Source organism: Achroia grisella, unplaced genomic scaffold, assembly GCF_030625045.1.
Source record: "Achroia grisella isolate CSIRO2021 unplaced genomic scaffold, CSIRO_AGI_Agris_v1 utg146, whole genome shotgun sequence".
In the NCBI taxonomy this organism is placed as follows: Eukaryota; Metazoa; Arthropoda; class Insecta; order Lepidoptera; family Pyralidae; genus Achroia; species Achroia grisella.
In genome coordinates, this window is record NW_026712636.1 from 5447382 (window position 1) to 5461906 (window position 14525).

General features: G+C 46.2%; 1 protein-coding gene across 1 annotated transcript; it reads right to left on the reverse strand.

Moving 5' to 3' along the window:
- Positions 1 to 2791: 2791 nt before the first annotated feature.
- On the reverse strand, positions 2792 to 6941 carry LOC131855638 (uncharacterized). Its single transcript, XM_059206933.1, has 2 exons — positions 6568 to 6941; positions 2792 to 3261 (listed from the first exon to the last, which is right to left on the reverse strand). Exons 1-2 carry the CDS (start codon positions 6925 to 6927, stop codon positions 3130 to 3132), a joined length of 492 nt encoding a protein of 163 aa, XP_059062916.1. The 5' UTR covers positions 6928 to 6941; the 3' UTR covers positions 2792 to 3129.
- Between the last annotated feature and the right edge of the window lie 7584 nt (positions 6942 to 14525).

Below are 14525 nucleotides of genomic sequence, written 5' to 3' on the forward strand. Positions count from 1 at the left end.
TATTTTTTAAACATTAACTTTTCCAGTTTTGCTATTTATTACTTTCCCAGTGGCATTTATTTTATCTTAAATTTAGTTATTATTTTACCTAAATAGAGAGACTTGAAAATGAGAAATGACTGACAAAGATTTTTTTTTTTTAAATCTTTTCGAATAAGATTTTACATATATATGAAATAGGCCTTCTCTACCTCGTCGCTGAGTTCGAGCAAGGCGGTTGTAGGTGATAGAATGAGTGGACTGTATGTGTAATGTAAATCAAACAATGGATAGAAAATGGAAAATACTTATAATGAAGATAGATACGTTTACAAACGGTTGTAGGCAAAAAGTGACAATAAAAATATATGACAATTCTAAAAGAAAATACATTTAAAATTGGTAGAAAAATGAATATATAAAAATGTGCAAAGAGTTTGCAACATACCGACCCCTGGTGCAGAACTGCACAAACTAGCCAAAATAAGGAGAAACCGAAATCTAAGAGTTTGATATGACTTTTTGAAGAGGCGGCGAAGCAAACCCCTGCAGTAGTTCTACTACGTCCACCACCCTAACAACACTTTTGTTTCATTGGAAAAGTCGCTGTACTGGATCCACGAAGTTACTCTCGGTAGGTTTTCGTCCACGATCACAACCAAATCGCTAGTGTCTAGCATTGCGCTCTTTATTATTATTTAGACATGGTTACATGGAATCTGATATCTTCTTTAGCTTACCGTACGAGTCTCTGTCATGTAAGGCTTCAGTTTTAGTTCGGTTAAATGATGATCCAAATAAAACCTGTTGGGATTTCTTCGTCATCATTTTCCACTAAGCCATGACTGAGGATGAGTGACTATGGCTTATGCTTCGTCAATAGACGGTCAATTTGAAGCGACTTTTGTACAGCAGGACGAGTCTCTCCCAACAACCTCCAAAAGACTGGGCAGCTGTTGGTATACAGCACTGTTGGTAGTAAAATTAGGAACGGGAGACCAACTCATGGTGGCTGAATCTGCAGACAGGTTGTGGACGAACAATAAATAAATAAATAGCTCTAGATGTTAATCAGGTGGATAGAGCAATATGTTTTTATGTCTTCGGCCGACAGTAGTAATCATTGGGCTGAAGTATTCTTGTCCAGTGAATGGAAAAGATCGACGATGATGAGCAGGCCGTTGTGGAAGAACATCTCCAGACATTAGGCTCTGTCTTTTCTCGTCTTCTATGATAGTGATAGCGACAGACTACGTTTCGGACGGTATCACGTAAGTTATTAGCTTGATGCTTCCATCTGAGCGCAAGACATTGTCTTCTCCTATCACAAATGAAAAGTTTAATTAAGTCACTCGTTTTCGCGGTTGGTTGTGGTCTCGTGATACGCTGGATATCTTCTTCGAAGCTATCTTGTTGAACGCGATGTAAGATATGCCTTTCTGTGGTTTTTATCAGTTCTGCTGTCGTAGTTGATAAAGTGGTGGACGCAGACATCTTACGTTGACGGGTTCGAGCCACTATTTTTGAAACAGGAATCACGCTATCTATAAACGAGCGAAATTTAAAAAGATCAAAAATACGAGAAGTGGCACGATATAAAAGTGACCAGTGATGGAATGGAGCAGAGTTAGATGTAATGACCCGATGAACAGCCAATGAATAAATGCGTTGTTCATGTTCAGTTTGAATAACGGGCTGAACAGGTGGTTTTATAGGCCACTTTTTAGGAGACTGTATTGACGGCTCCGTATAGCATCGGTGTTTACTTGTGTTATTGGACAACACACTAGTCGAAAATTGACAATAATTAATACGTTCAGTAGGTTTACTTTTACTACAATCCACTCCGTATGAAGTCCAACCCAATAACGTACGACAGGCTACAGGTTCATTGCGCTTACCTGTACGAACTTCACGAGAGATTGACAAATGCCAGTCTTCGGCACCAATGAGTATAGTAGGTGTAGCATTATTATGTGACAAAAACTCGGATAAATCGCGTAAGTGGTTATAACTTGTCAATGTCTCTTTGTGCAATGACTGCGCATGTAAACCAAGAGATGTTTTATAGCCCTAGCATGTTTTATAAAATAAATATTAGTTGCATACTTACCTTTTATATAAAAATCTACATAACTAATGGTAGTGTTTTTATGTAGGCCACCTATACCATTGACAGTTATAGGTTCCTTGGGTCCAGTTAGTCCGATTTGAGTGGCAACGACTGAATCAATTAATGTGGCCGTACTACCATCGTCTAACAGTGCGTATGTGTCATAACTACCAGTTAATCCGAAAACAGTGACAGGTACAATTTTTAATAAAACATTTGTATACGTTGACAGGGTTCGTTTGGTTTGCGAAATACCGGTGTTGCTAATGAAAACCGTATCTTCCTCTATGACGTCAGGAGACGTTGCCGTGAGCATCTCATTTTGAGTTGCAGTGGCACACACTGTATTATTTGTGAGCAGTGTATCGGGTGCCTGGGACTACACTAACGTATCCTGTCTACCATGGAGAAGAGGATGATGCCGAAAGGAACAGCCGTTTATTCCACAAGGATTTACCTTGCATGACTTCCATAAATGTGAACTCTGTCGAAGACATTTGTAACAAACCTTACATTTTCGTAGCCAACTCCATCTGTCGTCGAGTGACAGTGACTTAAATTCGTCACAAGATTTAATGTTGTGACTTCTTTTACAATAAACGCATTCGACCTTATTTATTTTTTTAATTTGGAATGAGACGTAGAATGTATATTTTCACGTTTAAATTGTTTATTAGCAAAATGACTTATGTGCGTCTGTTGTGTTGCTAAAGAAAGTGCCCCTTCAGGAGATAGACAGAAACTAATATGACGCTCGTGTTCTCTTGTCAAAAATTCAGACAGTACCTCTAACTTAGATAGGTCCGGGTTCGCTTGACTAAACTCAGACGCGTAATCTGTCCATCTTAATTTAATGTTAGGATTTAATTTTCCTAAAATAGAGTAAAATAATTCTGGAGAATGTAAATACTCCCTACGATTTAACAATTTTATAGTAGAAATACTATTTCGTACCTTGTTAGCAATACTACTTAATTCTTTAAGTTCGTTACCCAACCGCGGTAGTGATTTCAACGATTGTACTTCGCCGAAGACGATCATCTCGGGTGACGCAAAACTACGTTCGAGTGCGCACATGATCTCTTCGGGATCTTCTGCAGAGACGAGAAGTGATGAGACGGCTTCTCGTGCGGGGCCACGGAGCACGTTTTGTAAACGTGCAACGTTCTCTACAGGAGAATAAGACGGTTTAGAAACATTGAATAATTTTTTAAACTGTAGCCACTGCAATGCGTTCCCTGTAAACGGAAATAATTCTGTCCTACAGTGCTTCCGCATGCCCTGAGCTGTGGCTAAAGCATTGGCTGCATCAGCCATGTTGGCGGTAATTTGTAAGAATAAATGTGAATTACCATCGTTATTGCCTAATATTGGCACATGCTGTTGTTCACCCGCTACATTTGCCATGGAGTGTGAGGTCGGTCGTGGCATGGCCGCCTGTCTGGATGTATGGGGAACAGAACCTACATGTGTCGGATACGAGAGGTGTGCTGCTATTTGTGAAGCAGCAGCCTGAGAGGCTACCGGTACCGTAAATGATGATCCAAATAAAACCTGTTGGGATTTCTTCGTCATCATTTTCCACTAAGCCATGACTGAGGATGAGTGACTATGGCTTATGCTTCGTCAATAGACGGTCAATTTGAAGCGACTTTTGTACAGCAGGACGAGTCTCTCCCAACAACCTCCAAAAGACTGGGCAGCTGTTGGTATACAGCACTGTTGGTAGTAAAATTAGGAACGGGAGACCAACTCATGGTGGCTGAATCTGCAGACAGGTTGTGGACGAACAATAAATAAATAAATAGCTCTAGATGTTAATCAGGTGGATAGAGCAATATGTTTTTATGTCTTCGGCCGACAGTAGTAATCATTGGGCTGAAGTATTCTTGTCCAGTGAATGGAAAAGATCGACGATGATGAGCAGGCCGTTGTGGAAGAACATCTCCAGTCATTAGGCTCTGTCTTTTCTCGTCTTCTATGATAGTGATAGCGACAGACTACGTTTCGGACGGTATCACGTAAGTTATTAGCTTGATGCTTCCATCTGAGCGCAAGACATTGTCTTCTCCTATCACAAATGAAAAGTTTAATTAAGTCACTCGTTTTCGCGGTTGGTTGTGGTCTCGTGATACGCTGGATATCTTCTTCGAAGCTATCTTGTTGAACGCGATGTAAGATATGCCTTTCTGTGGTTTTTATCAGTTCTGCTGTCGTAGTTGATAAAGTGGTGGACGTAGAAGTCTTACGTTGACGGGTTCGAGCCACTATTTTTGAGCCAGGAATCACGCTATCTATAAACGAGCGAAATTTAAAAAGATCAAAAATACGAGAAGTGGCACGATATAAAAGTGACCAGTGATGGAATGGAGCAGAGTTAGATGTAATGACCCGATGAACAGCCAATGAATAAATGCGTTGTTCATGTTCAGTTTGAATAACGGGCTGAACAGGTGGTTTTATAGGCCACTTTTTAGGAGACTGTATTGACGGCTCCGTATAGCATCGGTGTTTACTTGTGTTATTGGACAACACACTAGTCGAAAATTGACAATAATTAATACGTTCAGTAGGTTTACTTTTACTACAATCCACTCCGTATGAAGTCCAACCCAATAACGTACGACAGGCTACAGGTTCATTGCGCTTACCTGTACGAACTTCACGAGAGATTGACAAATGCCAGTCTTCGGCACCAATGAGTATAGTAGGTGTAGCATTATTATGTGACAAAAACTCGGATAAATCGCGTAAGTGGTTATAACTTGTCAATGTCTCTTTGTGCAATGACTGCGCATGTAAACCAAGAGATGTTATAGCCCTAGCATGTTTTATAAAATAAATATTAGTTGCATACTTACCTTTTATATAAAAATCTACATAACTAATGGTAGTGTTTTTATGTAGGCCACCTATACCATTGACAGTTATAGGTTCCTTGGGTCCAGTTAGTCCGATTTGAGTGGCAACGACTGAATCAATTAATGTGGCCGTACTACCATCGTCTAACAGTGCGTATGTGTCATAACTACCAGTTAATCCGAAAACAGTGACAGGTACAATTTTTAATAAAACATTTGTATACGTTGACAGGGTTCGTTTGGTTTGCGAAATACCGGTGTTGCTAATGAAAACCGTATCTTCCTCTATGACGTCAGGAGACGTTGCCGTGAGCATCTCATTTTGAGTTGCAGTGGCACACACTGTATTATTTGTGAGCAGTGTATCGGGTGCCTGGGACTACACTAACGTATCCTGTCTACCATGGAGAAGAGGATGATGCCGAAAGGAACAGCCGTTTATTCCACAAGGATTTACCTTGCATGACTTCCATAAATGTGAACTCTGTCGAAGACATTTGTAACAAACCTTACATTTTCGTAGCCAACTCCATCTGTCGTCGAGTGACAGTGACTTAAATTCGTCACAAGATTTAATGTTGTGACTTCTTTTACAATAAACGCATTCGACCTTATTTATTTTTTTAATTTGGAATGAGACGTAGAATGTATATTTTCACGTTTAAATTGTTTATTAGCAAAATGACTTATGTGCGTCTGTTGTGTTGCTAAAGAAAGTGCCCCTTCAGGAGATAGACAGAAACTAATATGACGCTCGTGTTCTCTTGTCAAAAATTCAGACAGTACCTCTAACTTAGATAGGTCCGGGTTCGCTTGACTAAACTCAGACGCGTAATCTGTCCATCTTAATTTAATGTTAGGATTTAATTTTCCTAAAATAGAGTAAAATAATTCTGGAGAATGTAAATACTCCCTACGATTTAACAATTTTATAGTAGAAATACTATTTCGTACCTTGTTAGCAATACTACTTAATTCTTTAAGTTCGTTACCCAACCGCGGTAGTGATTTCAACGATTGTACTTCGCCGAAGACGATCATCTCGGGTGACGCAAAACTACGTTCGAGTGCGCACATGATCTCTTCGGGATCTTCTGCAGAGACGAGAAGTGATGAGACGGCTTCTCGTGCGGGGCCAGGGAGCACGTTTTGTAAACGTGCAACGTTCTCTACAGGAGAATAAGACGGTTTAGAAACATTGAATAATTTTTTAAACTGTAGCCACTGCAATGCGTTCCCTGTAAACGGAAATAATTCTGTCCTACAGTGCTTCCGCATGCCCTGAGCTGTGGCTAAAGCATTGGCTGCATCAGCCATGTTGGCGGTAATTTGTAAGAATAAATGTGAATTACCATCGTTATTGCCTAATATTGGCACATGCTGTTGTTCACCCGCTACATTTGCCATGGAGTGTGAGGTCGGTCGTGGCATGGCCGCCTGTCTGGATGTATGGGGAACAGAACCTACATGTGTCGGATACGAGAGGTGTGCTGCTATTTGTGAAGCAGCAGCCTGAGAGGCTACCGGTACCGTAGGTGCCAGATAGCTAGGCTGTGGGACCTCGCGTTGTTCCTCACTGTTGTCACGTACCTTAGTATTTAAATTGTTCTTTACCCATTGCTGTGTTCTCATACGAGTACATGTGCTCCTACTTCGCCTGCTACCTTCACAGTCCGCATCCGCATTGATTTGTTCGATCTCGGCACGAAATTCGGCATCTTCAACTTCCGAAAGACGTTGTGCAAGCATAGCCTCGCGCTCGTACTGCCGTCGTTTGTAAGCGGCTTCAACAGCAGCCCTACGCGCCTTTACGGATGAAGATGAAACCCGAGATTTGGATTGTGCTGAACGCAAACTACACGCGGCGTCGCCGTCGTCTACACAAATCCTATCAACTACGTCTACAATCGATGAACCGCGACTATGACATAATGATTCGGCCTGAGATGTAGTAGGAACGTTATGTGATGCCATGATTTTACTTCTACTGCGAGTGATCATAAATGAATGATATGGCATTACAATATATGTATGAAACTATGTACTACGAATGAAACAATAAATGAAAATATTGGGATGGTTTTTTTTTTTTTTTTGTTTGCCTCGAAGGACCAAAATGTAGGTGATAGAATGAGTGGACTGTATGTGTAATGTAAATCAAACAATGGATAGAAAATGGAAAATACTTATAATGAAGATAGATACGTTTACAAACGGTTGTAGGCAAAAAGTGACAATAAAAATATATGACAATTCTAAAAGAAAATACATTTAAAATTGGTAGAAAAATGAATATATAAAAATGTGCAAAGAGTTTGCAACAGCGGTGTCTGTCTACAGAGATTCTAATGTTAACATTCTAATGTCCCTTGCGGTAGGTATGTTGATTCATGTGTAGGGAAGCCTTTTCGAGGATTGTGGCTGTAATGTATTGGTCCAGAACCTTTTCAATTGTTTTAATTACTAGCGACCCACCCCGGCCTCGCACGGTTGCAATGCCGATACTAAATATACGTTCCTACTACAGAATATCCTTATAAACTACGTTTGATAAACATATCGTCTGCCGGGCCGCACCGGTATGTCTTGCATTTTAAATCTGTAATATCTTCGGAAATATTCTTTTAAATTACATGCTGTAAAGGGCCATATTCATCTATATCAAATGGACAATGTGTATTTAAGGTACTGTTAGGAATATGCTCTAAATTTTATTAAATAAAAGAAATTTATAACAAATTGTATATTTAATTTTAACAAAATCGGTACAAGAATTTATAAAGCAAATACGGTATGATACGGAGATTCGTTCGAGAGCACGTCTGTCGACCAAAAGAGGCCGCACACCGGGTTTCGCAGCCTTTTATAGACGCGCCGCACGACGGTGGCGCCACCACAGGAAGTTACACCTAACACGGCCTCTCCTGACGGAGCATCGTCCCCGATGCTTTCTGGGTAGGGCGCGTCGTCTGGTCCGACTGCTAATCTTATGCGCTCTGTCCAGGCTGAAGGTATTCTCAGGGCTATTGCTCGGAGACGAGTCAACAGTGACTCTTCACAACCTGTGAACCATAAGTTAGTGGTAAGCATTTTATTTTGGAAGTAGGATCACGTTGCCTCACAAGGACTAATCTAAATCTGATCTAAGCATGTATACATAGAAGCCACATAATGCTTTGGGGCTGTTCAAGTATTACGTAAGCAGATTTATCACAATTATTTACCCCTCATCCCCCGTTGTCAGCAAAAGTAAGCAAAGCTCTTACCCCTCCCCCCATGCTTACGTAAACATTTCTCAATTAATGTTGTATTTGTTACATTTTATGTATTGCATCCTAAGGTATTGAAAGTATAGTAGACCTGGACATTGGATGGAGAGGAACGTGATATAAGGTATAAGGTAACATGTTTACACATTAAACAAACAATTCCGTGCCCTATAATATTTCTTTACAAGATGGACCCTACTTTGAAACCGTCAACTAATTTGAACTCGACAACGTTTCCACGTCAATATGGTCAACACGTAGTCTTTAGAAATATAACAATAATCGCGACTTTTTCCTATAGAGATATATTAATAATTATTTTCTTTAAGATTTATTTTCTTTATATATCGCAAACTATTCAACTGCCCTTGTACAAGTAGTTTCCTCATCAGCAGCATATGCTACTACGATTCGTGAGGTTATTAAAAGGATTTCGATGCGTGAGATATGAATTAACCTTTACGATATTCAAACGTCAAATCACGATCCTGTAGGCACATTCACCAGCGCACTACCCTAGGCAAGAGATCCTCGTGTAATTTTCAGGGCGCTGCAGATAGTTACTACCCTAAAAAAAAAAAAAACAAAAACCGTACCGTAACCTAGTGCACTTGCATCCGTAGCAACGCGAATCGACTAGCCAATATAGAGATGATCTCATCTCTCTAGTTTCTATTCTTTTTTTTTTTTTTTTTAATATGTTATACACACTGGTAATAATATGTTAATACAGTTAGAGACAAGTATTGACATGCCAAATAAAGGTAGTCATTGACGTGCCAGATAAAGGCAGCCATTGACATGTAATTAAAGACAGCTATTGACGTATCGTATAAAAAAAAAAAAAAAAAAAATAGTTATCGCGTCAGCACTGGATTATTTGATGCCTGCGAATATGGACAAATGCTTATGTGCCTACGTAAGTTGTTAAGATTGCGTGGCGTAAAAACTAATAATCGTTATTTATTTATTTACATGGCTGCGGCCCATTTCCGAAGATGAGTACACATACACTGTACACATATATACAACCGGGCGCACGGTAGATGACGCCACCAAAGAATGTAGAGTACTACTACAGCACTATAACTACACTACTGCACGGTAGATGGCACCACTAGAAAACATAGAGGACTACACAGTACTACACCCGCACCATTACACGGTAGATGGCGCCACTAGAAAATGAAGAAGGCGATTATATTTCGATCTGACAATGTGATATAAAACCTAGAGAACAAACAAAACCTCCGGTTAGGTTAGGTTAGGTTAGGTTAGGTTTGGGAAGGACCGGAGCCCGTATTTTAGAAATACCCGGCGCGAACACAGGCGAGGCGGCAGACGCGTTAGCCGCCAGGATCGAGGAGGTCCTGCCCGAGGACGTCGTCCGGGTCTCCAGGCCAGTTAAGTCGGCCGAACTGAGGATCGGAGACCTGGACGACTCGACACTGGTGGCTGACGTTGTCGTCGCCGTGATGCGCGAGGGGTTGCCTGGAGTCCGCGGTTAAAACCGGGGAAATCCGGCGCAACTCCCAGGGTACGGGCTCCGTGTGGGTGCGGTGCCCAGTGGCCGCCGCTAAGAAGTTGGCCGAGGTCGGCCGGCTTAGGATCGGGTGGGTGATGGCGCGGGTACAGGCTCTGGACCCGCGACCTCAGCGGTGTTATCGGTGCCTTCTTACAGGCCATGTGGGCGTCCGATGCACCGCCGGGGAAGACTGCAGCGGAATCTGTTTCCGCTGCAGCGAGCCCGGCCATAAGGCCGCACGGTGCGCCGCGCCATCACCGAACTGTCGGTACTGTGCCGCGGCGGGTCGGAAATCCGACCATAGAGTGGGCGTCACTAATTTGTGTCGCCCGCCTAAGGCCCGAGCCGCGGCGCGGGCCACAGGTGGGGGGGGGGAGTCGATGGACGCTTGAGTAAAATCAGGTGTGCATCGACTCCAAAATTGACCCTAGGGTGGAGGATTGTTAGGGCAATCCGAAGCTCGCCGGGGAGGTTTTAGGGTCTGGCGGTGGCGTGCAGACACTATTCCCTGCACGCCTAGATGGAGGTCCCTTCGATGGGTACCATGCCGGGGTCTTGGGCGAATGCTTTGCGTTCCCATGGCCCGGGCGATATGATTCAAGGAGGAATAGTCGTCAGGTTTTTTTTTTTTTTTAGCAGGTAGGAGTCCGGCAGTATCCATTCCTCCCTAAGGGAATGGTTCTCCATGATGGATTTTCCTGACGTAAAAAAAAAAAAAAAAAGGTTAGGTTAGGTTAGGTTAGGTTAGGTTAGGTTAGGTTAGGTTAGGTTAGGTTAGGTTGGTTAGGTTAGGTTAGGTTAGGTTAGGTTAGGTTGGGGCGTGGGTCGGGCAACCTCCTAGTATGGGCCTGCCATTGGGAGGCTTCCCCATCCTCGTGGATACGTCCGCGGGGAACGGTGGCCGAGCAATGGTTTGGTTCTGGTACGCCCCGGGCGGGATAGTAGTCGTTCCTTCGGGATACGGCTACTATGTCGGCCAGTAGCCCGGCGAGTAGGGGATGGACAATTACCATCGGCGTCCATCCAAAAGGTGTCGGTACTTCGGAAGCTCCTAAGCCTCGGTTCAGCCGAGGACACCGGAGCCCGAACAAACCGCTCAGCAGGGGGTGTGTGCCGTCTCTGGCACATGCCCGTGTACATAAACGTACATTCTGCGTTGTAAATATTGTGACGTCTAAATGTTCAGTGTTGTAAATAGTCCTGTGTTTATCGTCATCGTCGTTCTTGTATTAGTTTTCGTCGGCAACTCTGTCGTCGTCTACGTCACATGTTTCGACGATGACGTATTTATGTTGTGTGTTCGTCGTCGTCTGCGACGTAGCTTGCCTCCTCCTCATGCCCTCTACTAGCTAGAGGGACACGAAGGAGTGAGACTGGTCGGGCCCGGTGGGTGCTTCACTGCGCAGCCGGGCAGGCACACTCGTGCCACCGATCGCAAACCGTAACCCTGACGCTAGGTGTTGGTGTCATGTCTATCAGCCTAGTTAGTCAGGAACGGGGGCCTTGGCTTAACCGCCCGGGCCGCGAGGAGACAACCTCTTTAAAAAATTCGTCCACTCTAAGGTCTACGTGCCGAGGGAGTGCCTAGTGGTGGCAGGGGCGTTAAACCTGTCGCTAGCGTAAAACCCGGGAGTACCTGTCGCCCTCCCGGCGTACAAGACCGTAGGCAGTAGCAGGGGGCCACGCTGTCTACGCAACATATCCCCCATTCTCGTGGGAACAAAATGGAAAATCTGAAAACAACTAAACAGGTAGTGCAGGTGAGGGATTCGGAGGATTCCGAATCGAGTAGCATGGAATCGGCTCGCTCGGAAGCGGGATCACCGATGAAAGGAGCGCGGGCTACACAGCCAAAACCAGCGCGGAGAGGGAGAGGTAGGCCCCCTACAACTGGGGACTACGTGGGGCTGGCCAGCGCCAAAAGGGCTCTGGTAGAAGCCCAAAGACAGATGCTCCAGACGGAAGCTGAGAAGGAGCTACTGGCAGAGGCGAGGGCGGCCAGACTGAGTAAGGTCACTCTAGACGGGAATAACACCAACCCCAGTGACGTAACGGTTGAGGCCCTGAACAGGCAAGTCCTGAAAAATATACAGGTGGTACTCAGTGTGGCCTCAAAATCGAAAAACCTCAAGGGCACTTTTGTCAACGCCCTAAAAGAGGCGGCGGCGTCCATCAGCGAGGCTGCCTCAGTCCTGGCCAAAAGAACGGCAAACGAGGAGAATGAGCACCTCAGGACAATAAATTCCCGTCTTGAGGAAGAGGTCCAAACTCTAAGGAAACAGGTCGAAGAACTTAAGGCCGAAGTTGCCCATATTAAGGTGGAGTACGAGCAGGCCTCCCGGGCACCACAATCGCAGCAGGCCAACTCAATAGAGCCTGCAGAGTTGAAACGCACAATTGCGGAAGAAGTGGCACGTATCATCCAGCTGCGATTTGATGCCTGGGAAGCAAAACAGCCTGCTGTTGTCCCGACGATAGTGACGGCAAGCGTGGAAGAGGTCGAAGAGGTCCCAATGCAAGATGCAGGAGCCTTAGAACCAACCGCCTCTTCCTCTTTAGCTACTGCTAAGCAAGGCAAGCCAAAGAAAAAGAAGGGATCAAAGGCTGCACAAACACAGGCTGCCCATCCCAAAAAGACTAGGCCCGAGACTGGATCTCGAAACTCCACTTCCACGGCGAACACCTGGGCGACCGTCGTCAAAAAGAACGGACGAACGAAGGGTGTAGCCCAGACAAAGGCCCCTGGAGTTCAAGGGAAAACAGGAGGCGGTGCTCAAAGAAAGAAAGGGGCTCCCTCCCCCAGTAAACTTAAAGCTCCTCGCTCTGCTGCAGTGGTTCTCGCCCTGCCACCGGAAGCGGAAAAGGCGGGAACAAATTATGCCGCCATTCTCAGGGAGGCAAAGTCTAAAATAGACCTTCCCTCCCTGGGAATAGCTGAAGTCCGCTTCAAATCAGCGGCGACTGGGGCGAGGATTTTGGAAATCCCAGGTGCCCAGAGCGGGGATAGAGCGGATGCCCTTGCAGCTAAACTCCGCGAAGTGCTGGGGGAAAACAGGGTACAGGTCTCCAGGCCCACAAAGTCTGCAGAAATGCGGATAATGGGCTTGGATGACTCAGTCACCCTGGACGACGTTACGGAGGCAGTAGCTAGAGATGGTGATTGTGCACCCGGGGACGTTAAAGCAGGAGAAATCCGAATTAACCCCTCGGGTGTCGGTACATGTTGGGTGCGGGCTCCGGTCCTTGTGGTCAAAAAGATCACAACGGCAGCCCGCATCCGCATTGGCTGGGTGTCGGCCCCGGTGGAGCTCCTCAAACAGAGGCCACTGCGATGCTTTAAGTGCCTACAAAACGGGCACGTGAGAACAAGGTGCCCGCACGAGGGGGGACCGCAGTGGCCTCTGCTACAGATGTAGCAAGCCCGGCCATAAATCCGTCGGCTGTACAGCGGCGCCCAACTGCGCGATCTGCCGCGACGCAGGGAAACCGGCGGAACATTGGCTGGGTAGTAAGAACTGCTCCCAGGGAAGGCAAAAAGCGAAGAAGGGGCCGGCACCCGCACCTCCCGCGGCTGCCGCCACCGTAACATCGAACAGTTACGAGGGGTTGGGAGAAGAAACGGCCACCTAAATGGCTCCTCGTCCCCTCCGTCTCCTACAGGCGAATACGAACCACTCGGCCGCTGCACAAGACCTACTCCTCCAGAGTGCGGCTGAGTGGCTCGTGGATGTGGTCGCAGTCGCCGAACCATACAGAGTTCCGTCATCTGCAAATTGGTTCGGCGACTCTGACGGCCTCGCTGCCGTCGTTCGAGTCGGGGAGAGTTCTGCCTCCCCTCCCTGTTTGCCCCTCTTCAGGGGCAGGGGATTTGTTGGTGTGAGTTGGGGGGAAATCGTCGTCGTCGGAGTGTACTTCTCTCCCAACAGGACCGTCGCCGAATTTGAACAGTATCTGAACGGGCTGGCCACCGTCATAAGTGTCCACTCGGCCCGTTCAGTGCTCGTCATGGGGGACCTCAATGCCAAATCCATGGCTTGGGGTTCCCCCAGTACTAGTGCGCGAGGCGCGGTCCTGGAGGATTGGGCGGTGGCTTCTGATCTCGCTGTCTTAAACGTGGGGTCGGTCGCCACATGCGTGCGATGGCAGGGGGAATCCATAGTGGACATCTCCCTTGCCACTCCATCCATCGCACGTCGGGTGCAGAGCTGGCAGGTGATGGACGAGGTGGAGACCCTGTCGGACCATCGTTTTATCAGGTTCGACATTCTCCCCCCGTCCGGAGCTCCGCACCCGGATCGCCCGGAGAGAAACGCTCCGACGTTCCCCAAATGGGCACTGAAGCGTCTCAATAGAGACTTGCTGGTGGAGGCTTCTATAGTGCAGGCCTGGTCACCATCTCTATCCAGGCCTGTGGAGGTAGAGGAGGAAGCTAATTGGCTCGGGGAGGCTATGACCCGCATCTGCGATGCGGCCATGCCCCGGGCCCGCCCACCCCCTCCGAGACGTCAAGTGTACTGGTGGTCCGAAGAGATAGCGGCCTTGCGAGTTGAAAGCATGGCCGCTAGACGCCAGTACACTAGGCACCGCCGTCTTAGGCGGGGCCGCGACGCCGCTATAGAAGCCGAGCTGCATGCGCAATACACGCTGAAGAAGAAGACGCTGCAGCTCGCCATCAGCAGGGCCAAAGAGAGAGCCAAGGAGGAACTCCTGGAGACTCTCAACAAAGATCCATGGGGGCGCCCATACCGGAGCGTAAGGGGCAAACTACGCCCCTGGAC

Excerpts from the sequence above, each read along its gene's own strand:
- LOC131855638 (XM_059206933.1), bottom strand. The coding sequence starts at position 6,927 with ATGGCATCACATAACGTTCCTACTACATCTCAGGCCGAATCATTATGT. Across the intron at positions 3,262-6,567 it reads GTATGAGAACACAGCAATGG|AGAACGTTGCACGTTTACAA; the intron begins GTAAAGAACAAT and ends ATTCTCCTGTAG.